Source organism: Antedon bifida, chromosome 5 (assembly GCF_963402885.1).
Source record: "Antedon bifida chromosome 5, ecAntBifi1.1, whole genome shotgun sequence".
Lineage (NCBI taxonomy): Eukaryota > Metazoa > Echinodermata > Crinoidea > Comatulida > Antedonidae > Antedon > Antedon bifida.
In genome coordinates this window covers 13,271,924-13,298,882 of record NC_136230.1, presented here as the reverse complement: position 1 = coordinate 13,298,882, position 26,959 = coordinate 13,271,924, and the positions used below count along the sequence as shown (strand labels likewise).

Below are 26,959 nucleotides of genomic sequence, written 5' to 3'. Positions count from 1 at the left end.
ACAGTTTGTCTGAAAATGTTTAACAAAAAAATATTATAAACATAAAGAATTGACTATGATTCTAAGAAAATAATATAGCTTTGAAAATTTGACCATTATCTGTAGGTATGGTATGTGTTTCCTTGCCCTGTTTATGGGATCTGCTTTACACAAGGTAGTACTAATGACTCCAACCATCATGTCTGTTTTTAATCATCATTAATCATCTTACCTTCTTGACTAAAAACTGTAAACAATACTAACTGTACTTTTTAATGTGAGTTTTTCTTACCAATTTATTATTATTTTCTCATTTAACAAGGCAAAAATACATGTACATAAATTGTATCATTATTAATAATTGTATCATATCAGTAATTGCAAACAAAGTTTAAATATTAACTTTAATCTATTATATTTACAATTATATTATTTCAAAATATTAAGTAACAATAACATAATTGTTTTCTGTTGAAATACAAAATAAGTTCATTTCTACCATTTTTAAACATCCATGTTAAAAAAGGAATCACTAGTCTATAATTGTTAAACAGGTCATAATATGAAAAAAAAAAAAAACAAAATTTAAATTGTAAATTATTTACTGATTGTTTGGTTCATGTATTTATTTTTTTGGATGGTACGACCTCCTTGAAAAATTATTTTTGCAATTTCCGACCCGCAACTCGCATTTTCCGACCCGCAACTCGCATTTTTCGACCCGCAACTCGCATTTTCCGACCCGCAACTCGCATTTTCCGACCCGCAACTCGCATTTTCCGACTCGCAACTCGCATTTTCCGACCCGCAACTCGCATTTTCCGACCCGCAACTCGCATTTTCCGACTCGCAACTCGCATTTTCCGACTCGCAACTCGCATATTCCGACTCGCAACTCGCATTTTTCAACTCGCAACTCGCATTTTCCAACTCGCAACTCGCATTTTCCGACTCGCAACTTGCAACTCGCAGAAAAGAAACCCTCAATATATGCGTGCTTCAACTATCATGCCATAAACAGCTGCATCAGTGTCGCTTTTCTAACAGCAAACTTCATCCTAAAATTATAGAATACTGTATAAAACACGGGTGGCTGAAGACATCGACTAATGCGATATTATTTCCAGTAAATATTTACTGTAAGAACGCCCGTAACGATTTTGGACTATGTTTTTAATTGTTGTGAAATCAAATAAATAGAAAGGTATAGCTGTTGATATAGCTATTTCATATTTAAACAATCACTGCATTCTCCCTGATCGCATTTGTAGAGTAGGAAAAGCCACTTGAATTCGCGTTAAAAAACGCGCGTTTCATTGATTCTCTTTCTTTAACTCTGTCTGCCTCTTTCTTTCTAACAAACACCGAATAAATTAAAAGTTGTTTCTTCCGTCATTATTTAACGCTAATTCTACGTAATGGGTATATAGACTTTCTTTATAGTTTTCTTGATCTAAAAGATGTACCATCATTTAAAAAAGGTAAAGAAATGAACCAATTAACAATGTCGTCGGTATAAAGTCCTATTATCGGTACTTCAAAAACATCATTAGATTGAATATAAAATTTAATTTATGTAGTGCGAGTAATTTGTGAGTTCAACATACACCTATAACATAGTATTGTTACGTTTTGAGTCTGGGTCTTTGTATTCGGGAAATATCGAAAACCTTATATAACCTAATATTGAGAATATTGTGTTAGGGTCTATGTTTCAACAAATATCGAAAACAGAGACCCTGGGTTTCGGGTCTCTCGTCGCTGTTTTCGAGGTTTCTGTTTACGTAAGCATTCGTTATTATCTGTAATGGACTTCGTTTGACATTACTCTACTTTACTGTTTGCACAAAACTTTTTTTTCGATTACGATGAATCGTACTTGTTATCATTACCACTTTTATTAGTACACACAAAAGACAAATACAACTGTGTGGTTGTGTATTGTGCAAACTTTAACCATCTACAGTAGGTCCTGTATCACCCACTACGTAACAATCAACAACTAATGTAACATAAACCACTAACGTAACAAAAATCAACCCCTAACGTAACATTAACCACTAGTGGTTGATTGTTACAATAGTGGGCGATACAGGGCCTTCCGTACATAAGAAAACAGCGTGATATATCCATAACACAACTATAGCTCCATAATTAATCAGACGTGACTCACTCCAATCGCTATGTCAGTAGAAGAACATCATGTGTCTTCTCAATAGGTACTCTACATCAGGCAAAAAGAGCCATGTATGGATCGTGATCTGATAGTGCATTTAAAAAACAGAAGGCCTAAAGTTGCGTGAACAGAAAGTAGTACATTTTGTAGACAGGTGATGGGGTCCTTCACCATTAATCATCTAACAATTATGAATATAAATATCTATAGAAAGATCTATCTACACTTTTCAATTCCTGCTGAAAACCCACTGAGTTCACAATCGGAGGAAATCGAAACGAAAAATATCTGACGTCATTGTGTGTTATTCTTGTGACGAAGATACAAGTTACTAATTTTAATAATTAACATAAATCAAAGTGATATTTTATACAAAATATAGTATATTATTTACTAGAAAAAACGCACACTTCTGCATGTATGTGTCTCAGAAGATCTCACGTACAACGAACACAGAACCATCATTGTCTATCTAATGAAGGAATGTTCCGGTAAATCTTACGTTTCAAAAGAAGATAAGGTTGGTTTAATGTTTAATCAAACTAGGTTACGTAATTAGTATTTAAATTATAAATAATAATATGTTTTTGTTAAATTGTGTATACAGTTTTTGTTATATTTAATGTAATAATTAATAAAAGTAAATTACGAATATAAAAACAATAACAATAGGCCCTAATTTACAATATTAAAAATTGTCATAATAGTTTGTTTAATGGATTGAAAATTATATTTATATACCAAATTAGAAGATGTAACAAAACGTGCAGACATTATTAAACGAAGTGGTCTTCTGTTTTTTTAGATTACATTAGAATCAGTATCAGTATGACTCGATTCCTATTTTGATTAATAATGTAATGATAAAATGTATTCTTTTACACATAACATATTCATTTTTAATTTACACAGTATGGCAAATCTGTAATAGATTTGTACAATGCAAACGCGTGTAAGAAATATGACAATGAATTAAGGGCAGGTCAAAAAGCCGAGATAATTGACATATTGAAAGGTGAGTTTATAGCAAAGTAGGCTAACAGGTAGGCTGTAAACATGTGTAAATCAGCTGACAACTAATCTTGAAACAATGTCGGTATGTCCAGCTGTAATATCACAAAAACTTAAATGAAACACCACTTGTTATCTAAAATAGGTTTAGTACAGGAAAACTATGAAATATGGTTGAAAAAATTGCAACAGAATTTATTTCACCACAATGCATTTCTGTAAGGTCCCTATATGAACATACTAAAAGTCTAGAAAAATCCAGGTAGGGGAAATAGGTTTTTTTAAACAAAATGGCCGCCAATGGCAAAAATGCCTAAAAAAGGACAAAAAAACATAAATGATAGATCTAATTACCACTTTATAACAGTTTTTACAATGGTTTATATATTTCTTTACAGTTTCGAAGATCTGAACTACAATATACACATTATTTTAAGTGCTGTTATATAGAAAATGGCCGAAAAACAAATGTTTAAGTATCTAGATATATCCCTATTGTTATAATATATAAAACGCAGTCAATAATACATTTGTACTGTTATAACAATATATTACAACATTGGTGGTGCCAGCAGAGAGGAGTATAGGAATGGGAGATCATATGGGAAGGGTGAGGGAGTCTGTCCGCCCCCCACCCCCATCCCCTCTCCCCAATTGGCTATTTTCGGGAGTATATGTAGACAATATGATGATATTTCCTAATATAAAACAATACCCCATTGAGTGCTGTTTCAAGAATTTTCATTTTTAAAAGTGACTAAAACTACCCTTTACCGGTATAATATTGTCGGAACTTCTGGGTGCGCTCCCATTGATGGCCCAGCCAATTGATGCTAGCTGCGCTCTCAACCCCCCACCCCCCCCCCCCCCCCCCCCCCCCCACTCATCGGGAAAATCCTTGCGCCATCACTGGACTACAATCTATTACCGTATTTATTCGGATAAACGCTACATTTAGAAAAATTGAATAACCTACGCCACCGCAAGCCCTCCCCCGCCTCCATCGGACATCATTTTTAATTTATTTCCTCGAATGTACGCCCCGCCACATGCATATTATACACAATATTGTATTTTAACACATCTCTATTTGTAATAGAATTCACTGAATGACATGATGGTGTTGTATTTGTTCATATCTAAAGGGTGTATTTATTTGATTATACATGTTACCACATTACACCCACAAAAATAAACGCCTCTCTCCGAATAAACTCCTCACGACGATTACACGCCCCCACTACCCTCCTTAAAAATCAACCACCAAGGGCATTTATTCAAATAAATGTGGTCATTTCACTTTCATCTTGTCAGTATCTCATCCTCCATCTATTGGTGGGGAATTGAGCATGTGCTGATGCCGTGGCATTCTTAAAAAATAGTGGAGCAGCAGTCCAAACCATATTTTCTGCAGCTGCAATTCATTTTAAAACAACCCTATTTACAGGTACATCTAATCAACTTTAATAGTTTCTCTGGTGGTGCTGGTAGTAAATTTGTCATCAATACTTTCCATCCCTAGTCTGTGGGTTGAAGAGTATTTCCTATCCACTGCTATACCTGGTAATAAAGACCCACGAAAGGAAATTTTGCAGCAAGGTAATAGATTTGCTTTTTGCAACTTTCTCAAAGAAAAGTGGGCTGTCTAAAGTCTTCATTGACTTCCCTCCATATATAGCTACCAATGCCAAATTCCTGATGCAATGTTTTCTTTTTTTTGGAAACTGTTTGGTTTACAGAATTTGACATACAACTCCAACTGTGATGTGATGATTTTTAAGACCAACACCTTTTCCTAAACCAAATTTACTTACGGCCCATACTTATAGCCATTAAACACAAGAGTTTGCTTTGCCTTCACATAACGTAACAAACATACATGGTACATAATAAATGTCTTGAAATGTTGCTGTTTCGGGCCAAGAGGTTTGATGTAGCAGTGCTCCCCCATTGATAACATACAGTAGGCAGTATGTGTATGGAGTCAATGGAGTAAAAGAGGGCTGCAGGAAAAGTACAAGGTTCTTTTTCAACAAATGATGCATTGTGTATGACTGTCTCACATCATCATCAATGATGAAATAGTATATGTTAGGGAATGTGCACTGCTTCTCTATTGATGAATATGGTTGATTTTGACCCATGTGTAATAATATGTTCTTTCCTCTTAAATTAATATTCTGTCACGGTTGCTTCATTCATTGATTTAATACCGTATGTTCTCGATAAGGGAGCACTGTGAATGCATGTAAAGTCTTTCCTTGGTGTGAAGCTCTGTAAAAATTAATTTGCTTTTTATACATGGAATCCAGGGATGTGATACTACATCCCATCTATTTGGTATAGGAAAAGGTTTTAGTCTTAAAATGTCATAACACCTGGGCAGCAGTATGCTTACAAACTCTGTAAAACCAAACGTCTCCAAAAAAAAGAAACCATCGCATCAGAGGAATTGGCATTGGTAGCCATATGCTGTATGGAGGAATACGTTCTGGGAGAAAGTAGCAAAAAGCAAAACAGCACTTGAAATAAAGTCTATTCCCCCAACAACAAATGCTGCAAAATGTCATTCCCTGCGTGTATATTACCATGGTACAGCAATAGATAGAAAATACTCTTCAACCCACAGAATGGGGGATGGAAAGTTACAAATGGCGTGATGTGTCCATTGATGACAAATTTACCACCAGTGCCACTGTTTGTGACGAATACCACGGCATCAGCACATGCTTAATTCCTACCTATAGACAGAGGATGATAACTGGACAATGAAAATGAATGGATTAATAGATTGTAAAATTGTATAATTCTATTGTTGTGACAGTACAAATGTAAATGAACTGTTTTATTAGACACCGTAGTCCTGCACTATAATGCATAAGACTACGTTGTCTATTATTATAACCGTGGTGATATCTTGATACTTAAATGTGTGTTTTTGCTGCTAAATAGCACTTAAATTAGTATGTATATTGCAGTTTAAATGTTTGACACTAAAGAAATATAAAAAGCATTATAAAAACTGCTATCAAGTGGTAATTAGATATACAATATATGTTTTTTGTTCATTTTTAGACGTTTTTCGCCATTGGCGGCCATTTTGTTTAAAAAAACCTATTTCCCCTACCTGGATTTTTCTAGACTTTTAGTATGTTCATATAGGGACCTTATAGAAATGCATTGTGGTGAAAAAAATTCTGTTGCAATTTTTTCAACCTTTTACTGATTCTGAGCATATCTTTCCTGTACTAGTTTAGTTTGTAATGTTTTACATTGTTTTATTTTTACTTGTTTATTTTTTTAAGTAAAATAAATAACAATATAAGTAAACTCTCAGCCAATGATTGTTATTAATGCAAGTTTCTGACTCGATACTCTTCAAAACAGATTAAAGATTTTTACTTAAAATCACATTATATTCTTTAACATTTTATTAATAGAATCAAATTGGGATTATTTAAGAAATACATTTTGAGATATTAAAATAAAAATAATAACAATATAAGTAAATTCTCAACCAATGCTTATTATTAATACAAGTTTCTTGACTCGATACTCTTCAAAACAGATTATAGATTTTTTAATTTACTTATAATCACATTATATTCTTTAACATTATTAATAGAATCAAATTAAATTTTGAGATATTTATAATTATTGTTTGAATAATAACAATAACAAAATATGCATACATACATATAATTATTAATATAACAAATATATAATCAAAACTATGACAATAATAATACATTACAAATAACGTACACACTGTACAAATCTATTTTCTATACAGTAATAAAAACAAACAAACAAAAACCTGTGCAATATAAAAAATACAATATCAAAATCAAACAATAAAAACACATTTCAACCACGAACAGGACCGTGATCTTTAATCAATGTTTTTATTTCTTATACCTAACTAGCTACTGTGTAGTTTATACTGTTGTCTTTGGGTTTGAGAAAATAATTATACATACTATCTTTTAACGCATTTATAGCCCGCTTTACAAGAAACAAATCAATTTAACAAATATATAAAAACCAGCCATTTTTAGTGTGTACATTTTGTTGGTGATGGGTGATGCCTCTACAAATAACTGGTTCCAACGCTTCACCCATTTTACACCAGTAAGTTGTTTCGTGAGTGAGGTTTGAGGTTTTTACTTTATCTTAAATGCTTCATGTACTTTTATTTACACATTTACTTTTTTACACACAAGTACAGTATACATACTGTATTTAACAATACATAATATTTATTTCTACTGATACTGTACAAGCAATGCTAAATACTACTACTAAAGCTTAATAATAAACTACATGTTGGCCTCTTGGGGGCTACCACGCATATGACATCGCTGTATTAAAGGTCCAGTGTGTTGTCACAGGAGCCAGTAAATCAAATGGTTGTTATTAAGTAGCCTATATCGGTAAGGATGTAAGTGACATCCGTCATCCGTTAGGTAAATTGAGGAATTTGGGGCAAAGTAATTTATTCCCCAGAATTATACCAGCCAAATGAGCGAATAAAATGAGTACCATATGAGTAGCGCATGTGTTTAAGTTAGGTGTTGGATGATGCCGAGGGATGGCTTGGTGGGTAGATTAAAAAGTTTGTACTATTGTACTATTGAACGGCTAATTTAACAATGAAGTGTGCTAGTATGCATCTTAGTAAACAACTAAAAACATTCTGAATTCCTATTGGTTGCCAATTAGAAATTAGCCTATCCTACATGTTTGTGGTTCCACTATTAGATATACTCGTTGGTCTACAGAAGTAAAGTGTAAATTATAACTGTGGTTGGAACTTTGATAAAGTTTCGCGCGCCCTTGACTAACATTCACTTTTTAATTACCCTTTGGAAACAATATACCATTCATATCATCCTAACACTTCTATTACTCTGAAATCTACCCACATCTATATACCACATCCTTAGTTAAAAGAAAGAACCTGTGCTGTGTATAAACTATAATAATTTATTACTTTAAATTCCTTATATTCTAACTTTGTTTTAGGTGGACCATTGCCAGACATAGATATTACATCGCCAGGTATGATTTGTTTTTATTTCATACGCTTACATGCGCATAATGTATTTGGTCTTTAAATAAAGACTACTATTGCTTTTATAAATTCTAGTGATTGATCGTATTTCATCAAATTACATACTACGTTAATTGTTTTACCATGTAATGTAATATTATTAGGCTACAAACACATTATAACTTCGAATACGATTGACTTGAGTGTATTTTAATTATCTATGCTACTTATTATAAATCCGAATTAATATACAATATAACATGAGACACCTTTGAATGAGTTTAGCTTAGACTTGATAAAGTTCATAGCATTGTACACCAACGTTATTATAATGTATTTACTCAAAAACAGTAATGTTCATTTTAACATTGTATTAAATTACATAATTAACAGATCTAGATATTCCATATGCGATTACTGCTCGTGGTAAGCTTGTAGAGAAGACTTACATTGAAGCATTAACAGAAGGTAAAATTGAAGTGAATCTTGGAATGGTTAAAGTAATTGGACAGGAAGGTGTTGGCAAAACTTGTCTTGTCAACGCTTGCATTGGAAACAAGTAAGTAGCAATTAAGAATGATATCACGAACATAATGTTAATGTTCATAAGCGCGCAGTTCGTATGAGAGCCATTTTCGATGCTATTGTAGGCCTACATTCACACTTGTGCAATTGGATGAAACGGGAGGCGGCGCCCTTTTTAAAATTATTATATTAACATTTTATTCAATAATAGAAAATCGTAAAAAACGAGGCCATCTTCCAGATGTGAATATTAACAATTAATTTATATTAATCTTGACTGTAGAATTTGTTTATTATTATTATTTTTCAGTTTTTTAAATGTTATTTACAATGTATTTTTGATGTAGGCCTAATATAATACTGTACACGTATGTATTTATGTTATAAAATTACTAAATGCTTTCCCTTTCCATAACTCTGGAGATTTATTACAGTGTTCACGATAGTGTTTCCTCTATTTTAGCTTTCCAATCTTAAAGTCAAGGGATTGAACCCCGTTTTGAGTTTGTTAATATAACGTGCACGTTTATATAGGAATATAGAGAGATATTATTTAGTTTATTTTGTAAAATGTAGGTGTTTTGAACTGTAACATTTATGTTATTTTCTCTAGACATACTGTAGTAGTAGGCCTAGCGCCCCGTATGAGATTTGGATGTCCATTCTGTTCTCATAAATACCAAACCAAACTAAAAAATGAATGCAATATGCATTACTTGTCCTAAGATATTAGTCATTTATTCAATTATGGAGCTTCTATAATTCACACTATGATGGCTAAATGTTTTGTATATATTCGAATATTTTTCAGATTTAACGAAAACCACGAGATCACAGATGGTGTTTCTGTGATCAAAACTGTAGAAACAAATGCTAAAGAACTCACCAAATGGACAGAGGATGAAGAAAGTGGTAAAACTTATCGTTTGTAGACCATCCATCACACACAAAATAAAATTAGTATTGCATTGAATGGGTTGGGAAGTCAATTTATCACATCACATAGATATTACTGCATACCTCTGAATAAAAGTTTACTATAGAATAAATCATACCAATTTCTCTTACATTAAATAAATAACCTTCTTTTATTTTAATATGTTTCTTTTTTAAATAGAACCTCAGAGATGTTTCTATAAATAAACTCTGGGATAAGACAACATGTAATTATCTTGACGAACAATATAACTATGTATTAAGCAAATTGTATTTTATTGTAACGATTAAAAGTGCTTCAATTTCGACGAATAATCGACAGAGTTTGTGAAGTTGTATTGCTCGCACAAACACAATTATTTTCAATTCCAAGTTGGTGCCAATTGAAACCCTGCTTAGATTTCAGATGTTCTACTACACTTTTCCCTTTGAAATTTATAATCGTATTTTAGCTAGGCTCGGAATTTATGAGAACGCAGGTTGGTCACGTTACAAGCCTAACATGCACAACATTTTCAAACAGTTTTATAAAAAGCATACTGTTCAAAAAGAACCGTTTAATATCCTTTTCCATTTGAATTACACGTAATGATGCGAGAGAGTTTGGGCAAACTCACGTATATACGCATACGTATCCGTACACAACGGATAAGGTTGAACTTTGTGTTTACCTACCGTTAGATGGCCATACTACTGTAGTAGGATGTACAGTACTCTTTTGTCGTTTTCTTTAAACATTTTATTTAAAACCCTGTCTGAACCGAATAATTAAACATTAAAAATTAAAAACATATTTAAACTTTAATTACTTTTTAGATGATCCAACTTCATTTTTTCGAAAACATGCCGAAGAAAATATTAAAAGGATAATAGAAGTTAAAAAAGAAGTTGTAGTAGAAGAACGTAAGGTTGGGTCCTCTTTGGAAAAAGTACGTATATACAATATAAATATTTAGGCTAGTTCTATACCTTAGAATTACAAACTATGAAACCAGCATGACTTTACCTTCTTAAATAATATATAATTAATTATTATTTCGTTTAGGTTGTGACTAACGAAACAGCCTCGAACAGTGGTACGTTTCATTATTTTTTACATCGTGTAAACCTAAAATATGTTACTTTTTTTTCAAAAAGACAATTCGCAAAGTCCAGTAGAAAATGTGTTTCTCAATTTTTCCCATTACCATAGATACATTAGGAATACAGGATCAAACTTAAATGGATATATGATTTAATCCGAATAACACATGAGGCTTAAAACGTATTTTGTTTTTATAATTGTCAATGTCTATGCTTTATGTTTATGAACAATCGTTAAATTATACATAAACAAACGTGCTGTGTATAAATTGTGTGATTAACTGTACTACGTTTGTAGTTCTCATAGAATGTTGTTCACTCCAGAATATAGATAAATGATTAATATAACACTTAAATTAATGTGCAGGTAATCCAAAAATTGCTAAAGTAAATGTGAAAAGAAAGATAGAAGTTAAAGAAGAGGTTGTAGTAGAAGAGTCTAAGGCTGCCGCTTCATTTGAACACGTACGTATACACTAACAAAAGCAAATTATTTATATTAGCTAGGGGTAGTTAGAAAACATAAAAAGGTGATGTATCGTACTAACACTGGATCTCAGCACTGAAGTAATGCATTTCAGATACCGATATGATATAATGGCAAGTGATATCAGACTTGTTGTATGTGAGAACATTTTCTGTGTCATAGTGCTTAGGCAAGAGACTTTACTATCATTACGTTCCATCGGAAGCCGTTTCTACAGTAAGTAGTGTTAATATAGTGTCCCACAGTGTTCTGATCATCATGGTCCTGCACACTGGGCTCATGGAGGGAAAGGAGTTATGTACTAAACAAGTCATCCGATGTGAACACGAAGTAAAAGCAAACATCACTGCATTAACCAACTACTCTGACATTTTCATAATACTGTAGATCATTTCATTTGTTTATTCGATTTCATTTGTTTATTGTTACTTGTTCTTTCATGAGCCAGAATTGGCTGGTCTTGTAATTTAAACAAAAGTGTGATTAAATAAATAAATAAAAATAGATAAAAATAAATTTGATAAAGAAAAGCCTCTGGCCAATTTTACATTAGGAAATCATATTCATTTTCGGACATACAGAAATGTCTTTTCTTAATATTTAACTAAATATAATGCAAAAAAATGAATTTGTTGTAAGTTATTTTTAACAAAAATATTATGTTTAAGCTTTTGTACATTCAGATTGGGTAGATATTCTTTTTCTTATATTTTTATAGAACAGGCAGTGGATCTACAATTCACCTGACATTTTCTTAAAATTGCACAAGCGTACAATTATTTTAAAGAAAACTTTGTGTTGTTTAGTTTAAAACTAATGACAACCTAAAGACAATAATTCAAGTAATTTAGCTGGATATTTACAATATCATACATTTTGTTTTTGCTTTTCAGAAAAGCAATGAGTCAACTGAAGAAGGTGTGTTTTGTTTTTGTCTTACGTGGGTTCATCCCACTTTTATTTCCATATAAACATTATTATTTTGTATTCATTTTTTAACATTTCTCTTTTAACACATTTTCTTTTTCATTAACATACATAGTTTGCCAATAACATTGTATTTTTTATATCAATGTTCCCAAATTTATTACTAAAATGTTTTTAACAATTAAATAATGTTTTAAAAAGGTGTGTTTTGTTTGTTGATTTACAATTGTGAAATAATTGCACATCGTTGAGTGAATACTAATGAAAAAACGTCTTAAAAAATCCACTAATTATTTAAGTAAACAATAAAAATCACTCATTTACAGTTTGCAAATATTATTTAATTGAAATGAACTTTACTATATTCTCAGAAAATCATCACGAGATCATTCTCCGCCATGTTTTTGGTATACCTTTGCAGTGCTATGAAGTTATACGTTCACTCGTACGAATGTATGAGAGCGAACGACAAAATTCCACTGAACAAGTTCTCATAATGTGGCACCATACCATACCATAAACTGACGTCATATTGAATTAGTCGACATAATCGACATGAAAATCTAAAAGTCCCTATTGACGATGATGATGACAACGACGCTGACGATTTTGTTGACAATGATGATGTCAATGCAAGTGATGTTGTTAAGTTCATTATAATAATTATTTTGAGATGACAATACTAATACAGTGCTTATTTTAACGTTATTTATTTATCTATTTATTGAATTATATTTAAAAGAGTTGAATTTGACCAAAAACGACGTTCCAGAAAATGCGTCATTTCATGTACGTGATCAACTGGATAAAGATATCATTCAGGATATTTTTGAAGAAGAAGCAGAGATGTCTCCTTTGAAAAACATGTTTAAAATAATGGATCACGGAGGACAGCCGATCTACCATGGAATTCTTCGTGTAAGTAGACCTATGAGACTGCATTGAATTATTGTTCTCTATAAATTGCCTTAAGTTTAAAAAGCGTTAGTTTTTGTTTTGTATTCTTATCCACCCTTTAATTTCCATTAGAAATTGTTGAATATATGTACATAAACAGGTTGAAATTATGAGAAATCAAAGGTAATTGAAAATTGATTGATTTCAATAGCCGAAACTTTCGATTCAATATGAACGTAGTGGAATAAAATGTTTACTTTAGGACATGCCATGCATGTATAAGAAAATAAAGAATGTTTTGTATTCGTTAAATGAGAACATATTTAATTTGTTACTCTATGGAATCATTAAACTCATTGGAATACTCTTCCCATTCAATGCATATAAATGTAGTATTTGTATATATTAATTAATGTTACTGTTATCATTTTATTCTGATATAATTGTTTTTATGGTTTTTAAAATTTAGCTCCTTATGACATTAAATGCAGTGTATCTGGTCGTATTCGATTTAACTAAAGACCTTAATGATCCTGCCATTGTTTTGGATTCAAATGGGGTAAGTATTGTTAAATCTTTACGTACAGTACTTCCTCATACTGTACGCCCTTGCAAGATTTATTGATTTGTTTAATTGTAAAAACAAATGTTGAGATGTATGTTGTTTGTCATAATATGTTTATAAAAAAATATATGTATTTCAAATTGTTTAGCGCAAACGTGTACACCATTGGACCAATCTCCAATTCATATTATCATCGATTCTCTCAGTTTATTCTCATAGCCGTAAAGTTATTGAGAATATAAAAGAGAAAGTTCATTTGCCTGTTATTCTTATTGTGGGTACGCACAAAGGAAAGCTTGGAGACACGGAAAAGGAACGAAATGACAAGGTATGTTATATTCGTACTCAATTCTAGATACATTACTGTTGATTTTATGCACATATAAACAAGATGTAAAATATATTCCAAAGTAGATAATGCCATTATGTTTGGATTAATTGTTTTAATAGATATGTCCATTCATTAGGCCTAGGTGCCAATATTTGATTCCTAAACAATTTAAGTTTTTTATTTATTTTAGTTAATATTTGTCTAACATTCAACAATAAGCTAACATGTATTAGTACACTTTGCAACGATTTAAAAGTCGATGACCGTTAAACACCAATTCAATTATGTGAAAGAAATATGGTAGAAGGCGCGATGAAGTTTCTTCGGAATTGCATTATAAAACATCAACCCGGTACCGGTGATCTGACTTGTAATAGTAGATACATTCATATGGCAACTTTTTATATTCTGGTTAACGTGTTTTCCAGTTAAATATTTGTAAAAAATTCCATTCCCTACGTTTTTTAGATCTAATTTAAGGTCAAAAACTATATTTAATCTACAAACATATACTATATGGTCCTATTGCGATAACTTTTTTGGTCTTTAAACGGTTAAAAATGTAAAAAATAAGTCGATTTTATAATCGATTTTAATCTAAGTGGCCCGCTATAAATCGGATTGATATTTTCATTTTTAGTCGCATGCAATGCAACTCTACAGCCCACTATGTCGGTCGGTTGGTCGGTCGGTTAGTCGGTAAACACTAACTTGAGCACGCGACTGCAGCCATGTATATATGGCCTTATTCTTCTGCGATTCACCCATTTTCGATCGATCAATTCAGCCAATTAATGCAGCAAAGACAAACAAAACCTAGCTAGGCTAGGCCTAAAGACCGTCCATGAGAGAGACATTCGACGCGATCTACAGGTTAATATGTTTCTCTCTTTTTATCATGATTTACCATAAAACGTAAATTTAAGACAATCTATACGGTAGGTTATTATATGCATAAAATGTTAATCAATTGTATGTATGTAGACTGTTGTGAAATTTATTCAATGTTAGCGTTTCATTCAGAAAAGCCAAATTATACATGATGAACATTTTCTGGTCGATCACTACGAATGTGGGTGTTCCATACACAAACAAATAAATGACATAGCATGTTTAATATTGCATGTATAACCTGTACGGTATTTTATATTGATAAATCTTCACAATTTTAGATATGATACAACCAGATTTGTTTGTGTTTTTGTTTAAATTCAGTCAAAGAAGTTGTTAAAGAAGATTGATGAGGCTCTGATAGGGAAACCGTACCAAAAACATGTACATCGAATGTTTGCTGTTGAGAACAGTGAAGCAACTACTGATAAGAGCTTTGATGATCTTAAAAAAGAAATTATTAAGCTCATGAACCAATTACGAAAGATTATTCCGTTGAAGTGGATGCGCTTTCGATGTGAAATATATAATCTACGGGTGGAGAAGCTGATATGTACTTTAGATGAGGTAAATTTGAAGAGAAGTATCCATTATTGTACCACTACATTAACATTGTGCAATCAATATTTTAAAATGGTACATTTTTTGACATACGGTTTTAAATTGTTAAAATTCTTTTAAAATGTACATTATAAATATGTATTTATAGTAAAAAGAAAAAAAACCCTTAAAACTGCTCGTATTACACATTTTTACTATTGCAGTAATAGTAGATAATTATATACTGTAGTCCCATATCATATTACAACAATGAGGCTTATAATATACCTTCTTCGAAGACGAACGATTAGAGTATCTGAGTTATCTTATGAACGCTAGCTTTATCTCAGGTTCGAATCTTGTAACTGTCATCTTAGGCACAAACACAGGTTTAATCTTGTACATACACAGTAGATCTGTAATAAAATATAACGGTGACCGATACGATGCAAGAAAAGACAATTAGATTTTTGTATTTTGCTTTACACTTTTCAGGTTAAAGTACTGGCAAGAAAAAGCGGAATTCTTGATGAAAATCAACAGTCGGCCCTCCTTAACTTCCTGTATGATCTTGGTGACATCATCTACATGCCTGATAATGAATCATTAAAAGACGAAGTGGTGGTAGATCCTATGGGATTGGTTAAAGTTATCACCGCGTTTGTCACTGTGATTCCACCTGACTTTCCAGTAAGTTACCTCATAGTACGGGCTGACATTTTCCTTTAAGAAGGATATTGTGAACAACTTAGTTTTATTATCATTTGTCTCAATGTAAACGGTTGCTCTTTTTACTTTCTCTCTTTCTGTAAACTCTTATGATGTCTGTTTCGTTTTTTGGTTTAATAAACTTCCATTTAGAATATCAAATTCTGTTTTAATTTATTTCGACATCTATTTTAAATATCATATGAAATTTGAGCTTCATAGCTCGTAGTAGGTTGGTACTTCTTTCTCTACAACGTCTCAAACCTGCGACGGTTTCATTTATTTATCAACTACAAGATAAATATTACACTGATATATTATTGATATTTTTTGCTGATGATCTAATTATCCATCCAAAAAAATACGTATTATTACTTTTCACCATAGAATGTATTGTGCCTTATACAGAAACACAAAAATCATAATATTTATTTTGTATTCTATTTTAGACAGGTATGTACCGTGAAGCCTTTTGGAACCTTAACAAAGGCATACTGGATGAAACGTTGTTACACAAATTGTGGGAGGAGCAGGGTATTGATATGGAGAAGTTCCAATACCTCGTAGAGTTAATGATTCGACTTGGTTTCATTTGTAGGAAGATAACCTCTACTAGTCAAGTCACGGCAACGGTATGGGTTGTTTGTACTTGACTCGAACTAACTTGGATATTTGGGTTGACAATCGCAGAAATAGATCTTTGTCTTTTATATAATTATCATACCAAACATTTGTATATGGATATTATATTATAACCCGGTTGATAATGTTTCCTGGCTTATGTGTGTTTGTGTTGCAAGTTGTTTTGATCAAAATAATAACCAAATTAGGTTTAGTGCACTACATATTTTTTTATTCATACTACATTTATTATTGTGTGTACAATTTCAATTAAATGGCGTCTTATATTTTTCCAACATTTGCAATTAATATTTCAGGAATCAGCAGATGTCAAGTTTTTTGTGCCTCTGCGACTTTCTTTTGATACTGCATCCAGTGAAGTGAGATCTATCCCTGATGACAGCCAATCTATCAGTATCTATTACGACCTTTGTGGATATCTGCCTGACGTAGTGTTTCCATATTTAGTTATTGAGTTCATTAACAAATATCAGAAGGAAACCGGAGATGACCCAGTATTAACGCATGATCATGCCGAACTCTACTTTGACCAATTTCATCACGTGATCTTGTCTCTTGTCAAATTCGTAACTAAGAAGAATGAGCGAAAGTTCCTGTTAAAGGTATGATATATTATTTTCAGTAATTCAAGTAACATCTAATTGTTGAAATTGTATTACGACTTTCCGGCACCATCGACGCGGTATCAGCACTTTTCCACAATTGCACGCACTCACAGTGATACGCCTTCGTCTTCCATAGATATTTATAAGCATCAGAGAAACTTCAAAACATTATTACTGTCATTAATTGTACTATCAAAAGTGAACAAAAATAATGTAAAACGCAGAAAAAAAACTTTATGTTCTAACAAATACCAATACCGATTATTGATTTAAAACGATATATGCCTTATAAAAAACATAAACAACAATCTGTCAATAGTGTTTGCCACAATCACATTTAGCTTACACAACTTTGGACAAGATAAAGTATATATTATGCCAGGACATTCATTCATAACGTTTGCTATGCACATACCAATATACTGTATGCTTTTAAAATATTAGGTAACTATTACACGTAGAAAGGCAATTAGGAAAACAATAAACACAGTATGTGAACCCACTCCCGAAGCATGTAAAGAGGTATGTATTTATTTGTTTATTTCATAGGAAGGATTTACCTATTATATTGTAGGCTTTTTTGTAAGTACTCGATAAGTAAACATATTGTATTTATTAGGTCCATGTTACAATGTTAAACCTACAATTATTTTATTTTAAAAAGGGATAATAATCAATTTTGTATAACTTTTGCTAACGATAGACTTCCTAATTTTATAAACAGTTGTCTGCAAATGCGTTTCTTTTCTTGTCTTTTTTAAAGGTGTTGTCAATGATTGAGATGTCATTTGGACATTCCAAAGACGGTGGTAGGAGGGGGATTAACTTCCACAGATGCATTCCATGCGATTGTAGCGAGACATCTGAAAAGAAGCACATGCAAATTCTTGGAGATTTCCAGGATGACATGTTGCCATGCAACAGAGATGGCATGGATGTTACACGTTACAAGCGACTCTTTGGCGGTACGTTTAAAGATAGGCTACTACAGTAAAATATAGAGAACAAATAACGTAGAAACTGGTTTATGGATTATAGTGTTTATATTTTGAATCTTTTATATGTTTTGAATTGTATTTATTTTTATTATTTTGTTGTTTATACAATAATAGTCAAAAGTTCAATAAACGTGCGAAATAGGATTTTAAACGTAGCATTTATAGTTAGGTACGATATCATATCAGAAACGTCTAATTTGTGTTATTTGGTCACTTTCACAGTTTAATTGATTAGCTGCTTGTCAATGTAGAAACACTCACAATTCGACTTGGAGTTAAGGTTTATTCTCACTGCACTAACTAAAAAACAACCACTCTATTTAGTATAATATGGGGTTTATACTGATCCAGCCACAGTATTATGTAAACGTTTTATAAAGTAAATTAATTAATTGTAAGGCTTACATTTGTTTTTAAATAATAATAAAATTATAGTTGAGATGTTTACTAATACGTAGGCCTACATTTCTTTTACATAGATACACCGAATGATGTTACTGAGGCTACAGGTTAGTTACATTAAGTGCGAATTGATCTTACAGATTAAGGCACAAACATTTCGGTAAAATCCCCGTATGGTATACGTGTCCTCCTATAATTGTTGATCAGTATTGAGGATAATTGATGGAAATCTACTGGGAATGGCACAATTTGGCAATTTTGTCGGTAGATTTAGACGCCACCTAAAAAAATGAAAAGCTACTTACTAGAATAATGGTCACGCGTCATTTATAGTCGCCATCAAAGACAATATTCACTCAATTCTCTGTAATGCATCTAGATTTATCAACAAATTAACATTCAATAACTAATATAATAATAATAAATTGTTTAAAGAATGTCGTTTACACAAGTTCGTTTTATTTAATGTGATTGATATTGCATCGATGGATTGACAGTTCAAATACAACAATTACTACTAAATGTCTAGAATTTGATCTGATTTATTATCTTGTTTAATTGACATTTTTTTTAGATTCAGACCTAACGGACAGAGAATTAAATGATCTAGCCAAAAACCTGGGCCGTGAATGGGAACAACTAGGATTACGTCTTGGTTTCACGACAGATAATCTTTATAAATTTAAACAAGACAATCTTGGTAACATACAAGGAGCAATGCAAAGCATGTTAGAGGCGTGGCATAAGAAGTCCAAACGTTCACTGCTTACAGAAGCTCTAACGCAGACGGACAGAAAAGACCTAGCTGACCAATTCGAACGTACGTAATGTTTGAAACTGAACCCTAACTTATCTTTCCTTGGCGGCATCACCAGGTCGGTATACACGGACGCGGACTGGAATGTGCAGGTTTCGGGTGTTCCACATGTACAATGTTTGCACCCCTAGACAGCAACAAGCCTACTCTTCAAGTATACACCATCGTTCATCAGGTATATTATTTTCGTTGGGAACATCACCATTGGTCGGTATACGTCATCATTCGTCAGGTAAATCGTCGCCTTCGTCGAGTACACCGTCAGCGTTGTCGGTAACATCACCACTGGCCGGTATACACCATCCTTCGTCAGGTATAGAATCACCTTCCTAAAAGACAACATCAGCTTCGTTAGTAAGATAACCATTGGACGGTGTACACCATCGTTAATCGGGTAAATCATCGCCTTCATCAAATACACAACCAGCATCACCACTGGTCGGTATACACAACAATTCTCAAGTACATTATCAAAGTCGTTGTATATGCTCTTAGTTCAGTATCAGTTGGGAACATCTTCATCAAATCATTCTGTAATTTTCAGAATTGTACATATACCAAAATATGTATGCGGTTATAACCATTTTAAACTCTATTTTATTTGTGTATATTGAAAACATAGTTTATATAATCTACATTTATTATATTGAATTTTTACAATGCATATAGTTGTTATATAGACGCTAGGTATAATTTGAATCTGTTAACACTTCATAACAAGCTGTTTCACAAGGAGTAATTAAATCTTCATGTGCTTGGTCAAGTAAATATATTTATATTAATATACATCCAAAGGCAAATTACTGAAAAAATGACAATGCTGTGGGTATCAATGGCTGGATCTCAATGGAGATTTAAAAAAAAAGCGAAAAGCTAAATCAAAACGATAAAGTAAAACAGCCAGAAAAGTTAGCAGAGCTTTCGGGCAACACTAGCCCTTCCATCAGTGCAAGTGAAGGAATTTTATACATGTATATTTTGTCAACAATAGAAAGAAATCAATATAATTAAATGAAATCCCCCTCTCTTTCTCTCTATCATGTTATTGTTAAGATTAATTGTTTATTGAACAGAAACATACTGTATTTAACTTTTTCTGAATGATTTATTTAATATAAATTATATAAATAATAATAAATCAATTGTATAGCATAATAAATAGCTTGGATCTTCTATCGTATTAGAAACAATGTTGTTATATATAATATGATGTATTCAAATTAATTTTAAAAGCTGTTGGGTTACTAATAAGTATTTTGGAATTTTGCTGTAGTTTGTTTGGTCTTTTGTGAGATTCACTCTCTAACCTTTATTTAATTTTTAGTACATAATAATCTTTATTAGAATTAGTATATCATGGTTACATATCAATTCAATAAAAAAACAAATTCATTTTTTGTTTTGTTTCTTTTCATATTTTGATTTTATAGGGTTTTTTTTAAATAAAAAGTTTCATATTTATCTTTAAGATTATTTTACAATTCAATAAGATCATCCATACATGCACCGTATGTACATCAATAACCATTATACAGTGTATTATTAAATCATTAACAAGGCAATAATTGACTATTTTGATTATCTTTCCAATAATCTAAATACATTTTTATAAATTTGAAATGTAATTTTCTAAAAAGGCGAATTGCTGCCTATTCTCATATTATTCCATTAGAATAGGCATCAATTCGCCTTTTTGGAAAATTAAATAACACTAAAAACAAGTACCTATTATTAGGATTTTCATTATTTTTGGGATACGTTGATAATAATAGTATTCTATAGAATATCTAAAAGTACTGATACAAATCAACATCATAATGTTGATTAAAACACAGTGTAAGAGCGTTGGTTATTTAATAACCCTTATCACACCAATTGCTTTTATGAGCAAGCCAAAGGAGACTGGATTACTTTTTTTGGGAACTGCTGTTTTTACGGAAGTCTATTATGGTACGTCGGTGTAACCTTTCTCATGATATCAATGTTGTTTATGTCATAGCTTCTTTTTCTCCTAATTCTGCTGACGATAATGTTGTCACAGATCTGAAAATAAATTATAAAACGTTAATATTATCATTAATCGACATTAAAAAGTGTAGAAAATAAAGTGAAAGAAATTATACAAATACACCCAATGTACGGCCGGTTAGTTTAACATAAAATAGCTATTTTATATTTTAACATGTTTGTTCAGACCATGAAATTCAAAAGTGATCGTATTCCTGTAACATAGGCATACGTCTACACGTCTTCCCTGGTCGAAACGATGCTGTAAACTTAGAAAGAAGATAAACCACACACACAGAGACCTACCAAAGCAACATGCTGTTACTAGCTTTGACAACCATTGATGCAAATATTAACTTTATAATTACACAAAACAAAAAATTACACATAATAATCATAATTCGTGCCCTGATAGATTAGACATCTTATTAAACCCATTATGTTTCAATGACTGCGGTATATTTGTACATTCTGAATGCAAATTTTGAAATTGCAAACAAACCCTTACATTCTAAGTTGTGTGACTTCATCCATTGTATCTGGTAACTTTCTATTGGCAGTTTCGGGTAAAAGTAAAACAAGTACTCCAGATGAAATGGCTAATACACTGAATGTTAACATTGCAAGTGGTGCCCAATACTTTGACAGGTGGAGGATATATGGTGATAGGATGGCTCCAATCCGACCAGATGTTGAACAAATACCAACAGCAACTGACCTATTGCCAAATGAATAAAGCAGTCTGTTAGTTTGACAAAGATACATTCATATCATATCATTACATTATCATCATTATGGGAAGAAGAACATATCAACATTACAATAAAAAAGAACTAGATTATAACAATGCCAAAATAAAATTGATGGCGAGAATCATTGTTTTCTTCTGTATGAGTTGAATAGGGGAGTAAAAAGATGATGTGCTTTAAGTCTACATGCACCTCATGACGTCGAATATACAATTACAATTATTAGAACAGTTGCTCGTTTAACACAGTATTTAACTTTTTTTCAATTGAACTAGACTAGATATAACCACTAAATAGAAGAAAATAATATTTCTAACCGTATATTAGTTGGATAGAGCTCTGCAGTATAGAAAAATATAATACCGAATGCAGCGGTTACTCCAAACTTTCCTACCATCGCTACTGTCAGTCGTCCTATTCCCATTGCTTTTCAACAAAATAAAAAATATATTACAAATTCAATTATTGGTAAAAACAAAATACTATATTTATTCATAAAAAATCAATAGGTGATTCTAGTACGAATCACCAACCAATAATTAAGACGAACTTTTAATTCATAGATCTTCTTCATTGGCTACCAGTTCATCGCAGGATTAAGTATGAATTACTCATAACCACATTTAAAGCACTACAGAATATTGCTAAAAATTATTATTTGAGTAGAATCTTGTATCGTATTAACCAGCTCGCTCACTTAGATCATCAGATGATACTATACTGCTTAGAGTTCCATCAGACTTTGGACAGCTGGAGAATGTTATGGAAAAGTTTACCGCGTACAACAAGATCTTCAATGTGGGCACCATTTGAGAAGTTAATTAATAGAATAGAACGTATACAAAGGAAAGCAACAAGGATAATGATGTTTAGAAAGGTTCCTGGGACACATCTTATTTGTATAGATTGAAAGTGCTAGAATTATTATCTATTGATGACTTGTTTAAATTACATAGACTTAATGTGCTGAAATGTTACTTTCCTCATTCTTATAATAATGCAGTATATTAAAACTACTGAAAGGTGTCCGGGTAAGCTTTTACGTTGGAATTCGAAAGGTAATACTTTCGAAAGCTAATTCTGTATTTGTTTCCTTTCCTAGACTATGAAAGCAAATACCAAATCCTTTAAACAAACAGTTTAATTACCTTAGTATCACTAGTTGTCGTAGACCTTTATGGAATTTTAACTTGTTTTATTCATTCTTTAACATAAATGGTTTTATACATGTATGTACTGCAGCTGTGGGCATTATACATTCTTTTATTATTATCATTATTAGTGTTGTTGTTTACTTACGAATAAAAATAGTCAGTAAACAAGCAACGCCACCGAGTAACAATGTTGCTGATAAAGATCGTCTGCGTCTGTATTTTTAAAAATGTATATGAATGTAAATGTGGTTTCTTTTTAACATCAAAATAATCTTAGCCTAGTTATATACTGTTTAAAAGAGATGTATTATTTTTTAGCAATATACCTTATAAATAAGAGAAATATATAAATGTGCATATATATATATTATTATATTTATAACTGTCAGAGAACTATAATAAAAGTGGGACGAACCCACACAAGACAAAAAAAAAAAGATCGTCTGCGTCCAAAATAGTCCAGAGCTACAATACTCAATGCATAGGCTGGTATCTCGGTAGCACCAGATACAAGAAAAGATATGTAATGATTAACGCCAAAATCAGAAGTACTCAGAGAGAGGCCAAAGTAAGAGATATTAACAGCAATCCTTAAAAAAACCCCAATATTTAAACAATTATTATTATTATTAAAAATAGTCACGGTATTGATCGTTACCATCGTTTGAAGAAGTTTGAAGAAGGCCTGCAAAATGACTCCAGTAACAGCATGCAAACAAACTTCTCCAAACAATGGTAGATGCTAAGGTATTAGACAGCTTTAGTTTGCCAATTCGAGTTTGACAAAGGAAGTTTTCCAATGTCTTTTTTGAAAACTATTTAGTTTGCAGAAGTTAGGTCGCCAAAAGCCTCCAGTAACTAGTGTCCAACAGGCACAAAACCATATCTAAATTGTTAAGTAAATTATGCTAGTGTATAATATGCTTTAGGGAAGTGGAGACAAACTTTTATTTTTCAGAAGTTTCCTGAGGTTCCTTAAGTTTTTGTCACCATGCAGTAAACAAAATGAAAAGTTTCCTTGTGTAGACGTTTAGTGTTTCCTAAAAAAAAAGCCGTACACATCAGGTAAAACATACTATAAGCATAACTTACCAGCATAACATAACATTAAATGTTTTTCACGGACACAAATCAAACAGCTTAGAAATGTTCCGTTAAGTTTAACCGTTTTATTCAATGACTGAATATGTGTATGGTACGTATGGTAACTGAAAATAACAGAAAGTATAATTCCTTCAAATTGATATTCAAATACAGTAGTACATATGAAATACTTTAAACCTTGCTATCATATGAATATGATTATATATGCTATATTGTTAATTAAATTGTTACACAGTTTACATACAGTATCTTTTATAGTATGACATAACTTACAAAGCTGTGAGCCTATGGATGCAGCACAATTAAAAACATCTGTGAATTTCTACTGTTAAACTTTGATACCTATGAAGGAAAAAACTATAACTGACAATCTACGAAATCTATAAAACTATTAAAAAGTACAAATTACAACAAATGTAAACATTAAGGGATCACCCTAAACATAACCATCAAAAAGGTACATCCAGTCGCCTTTTCAACACTATTCCTGTTGCCATAGCAACTAAGAAGAAACCATCGCGCAGACCTAGGCTATACAGCGTCTCGCGCACATGTGTACATACTGATGTGATAACTAGTTCACCCTTCGAACTATACACAATCAAAACTATAATATAGATTCTCAAAATGCAATAACATTAATATCCATAGTATCCTAAATATATCTAAAACAAGCTGATTCAACAATTATAGTGATTTATCCATTTTAAACTAATATTTCTTACCTACAAAGGTACGACTGAAGTTTATGACTGATTTATCTAACTACAGGCAAAACAGTGCCGCGAAAAGTTACAATATGAAACGCCACAAATATTGTATGGAAGGCAACTGCGGCCAGCATACTCCCCCCGTGATGACACTTCATCACCACTAACATTCTCTAACATATATAACTATTCAAAATAACATTAACAATTCAATGGTCATAACAATTATGCGTTAACTAAACAGATTCGACCAGTAATACCAGTTCATGTATAGGTCTTTGATACTCAGAGTTAGTTGAAGGTAGCCGTATGTTGACTTTTCGAACATAGCCGTCATCGCTGGTAAAAGTTTGGGTGATTATACCAAGATGCCATTGATTTCTTTTAACATTCTTCTCCCTCAATAATACAATATCTCCTACACGAAAGTTTCGCTGCTCTTTCTTCCAAAGCCGTCTTTGTTGAAGGGTTTGTAAGTAATGTATCCTCCACTGTTTCCAAAATTGGTTTGCTAATACCTGCACCATTTTCCATTGTGCTTGAAACATGTTGGATACATTGTCATCCACTGCAATTTCTTCAATACAACCATGTTTCTGAGTTAACAATAATGCTGGGCTCAAGTAAGACACTTCGTCAGGATCTGTAGTTAATGGTACTAAAGGCCGTGAATTGATAATTGCCATTGCCTCTGCCATAAATGTAACCAACACTTCATGGGAAAGAGATTTTCCTTTGTAGTTATAAAGTATACCATCGAGTACCTTTCTCGTCACACCAATCATCCTTTCCCATACGCCTCCCATATGGGACGAATGGGGTGGATTTAACTTCCACTCTGCTTCGTTTTTTAGCAAATATGTTTGGATTTTGTCATCCCCAATTGCACCAATGAAATTGGAACCTTGATCTGATCTGAAAAGCTTGACTTTTCCTCTGATTGCTATCAACCTCCTCATTGCATTTATGAAAGAAGATGAACTCATTGTCTCAACAACTTCAATGTGAACGGCTCTCGACGTTAAACATGTAAACATTACCGCCCATCTTTTATTTTGGGCAACACCTCCTCTCGTTTTCCTGGCTACCACTTCCCATGGCCCAAAGCAATCCACTCCTACATGTAATCCGGTCTTCTGGTAGATCAGCTAAGCGTTGCAAACTTAACTTTCCCCTTAGTTTTCTACAAACAACACAATGGTGGATGACTGAAGATACAACTGCTTTCAGACCTGTAACCCAGTAACCAGCCTCTCTCACAGCCCCCTCTGTGAACTGTCTTCCCTGATGGTGAATATTGTTGTGAAACCTTCGTACAAGTAGTTTTGCAATGTATGATTTGCCTGGTATGATTAACTGGATGCTTTACAACAATAGGAAGATTAGCTTTTCGAAGACGTCCGCCAACACACAACAACCCATCTTTATTTAATACAGGTGCTAATGAGAGAATCTTGGAATCGTTAGGTAGTTGTTCATTTCTATCAAAACATCTCAATTCTTGCTGATAGAACAAAGCTTGAAGTTGTCTGATTACAATAAATTCGGCCTTTTGTTTGATTTCCAAATTATAGAAGTGACAATGATGCCAGCCTACTTTACATTTGATTTCATCATTCTTTTTGAACGACTGGGCCACATGAATTAGAAATGCAACAGCCT

General features: G+C 32.3%; 2 protein-coding genes across 2 annotated transcripts; both read left to right on the top strand.

Moving 5' to 3' along the window:
• The first annotated feature begins 2,630 nt into the window (after window positions 1-2,630).
• Window positions 2,631-16,781, top strand: LOC144842366 (uncharacterized). The gene is made up of 15 exons (XM_078698817.1): window positions 2,631-2,675; window positions 3,068-3,170; window positions 8,192-8,227; window positions 8,613-8,778; window positions 9,556-9,656; window positions 10,497-10,609; window positions 10,726-10,756; window positions 11,131-11,228; window positions 12,144-12,168; window positions 12,920-13,095; window positions 13,544-13,633; window positions 13,788-13,967; window positions 15,186-15,428; window positions 15,897-16,091; window positions 16,559-16,781. Exons 1-15 carry the CDS (start codon window positions 2,631-2,633, stop codon window positions 16,760-16,762), a joined length of 1,806 nt encoding a protein of 601 aa, XP_078554943.1. The 3' UTR covers window positions 16,763-16,781.
• Window positions 16,782-16,875: 94 nt separating this feature from the next.
• Window positions 16,876-20,778, top strand: LOC144842364 (uncharacterized). The gene is made up of 6 exons (XM_078698816.1): window positions 16,876-16,908; window positions 17,048-17,353; window positions 17,801-17,878; window positions 18,120-18,321; window positions 18,834-18,863; window positions 19,331-20,778. The coding sequence occupies exons 1-6, from the start codon at window positions 16,876-16,878 to the stop codon at window positions 19,582-19,584; spliced, it is 903 nt and encodes a 300-aa protein (XP_078554942.1). The 3' UTR covers window positions 19,585-20,778.
• The last annotated feature ends 6,181 nt before the right edge of the window (window positions 20,779-26,959 follow it).

Excerpts from the sequence above, each read along its gene's own strand:
- LOC144842366 (XM_078698817.1), top strand. The coding sequence starts at position 2,631 with ATGAAGGAATGTTCCGGTAAATCTTACGTTTCAAAAGAAGATAAG. Across the intron at positions 13,634-13,787 it reads TTGTTTTGGATTCAAATGGG|CGCAAACGTGTACACCATTG; the intron begins GTAAGTATTGTT and ends CAAATTGTTTAG. Across the intron at positions 15,429-15,896 it reads TGATATGTACTTTAGATGAG|GTTAAAGTACTGGCAAGAAA; the intron begins GTAAATTTGAAG and ends TACACTTTTCAG.
- LOC144842364 (XM_078698816.1), top strand. The coding sequence starts at position 16,876 with ATGTTTCCTGGCTTATGTGTGTTTGTGTTGCAA. Across the intron at positions 17,354-17,800 it reads AGCGAAAGTTCCTGTTAAAG|GTAACTATTACACGTAGAAA; the intron begins GTATGATATATT and ends TTAAAATATTAG. Across the intron at positions 17,879-18,119 it reads CTCCCGAAGCATGTAAAGAG|GTGTTGTCAATGATTGAGAT; the intron begins GTATGTATTTAT and ends TCTTTTTTAAAG.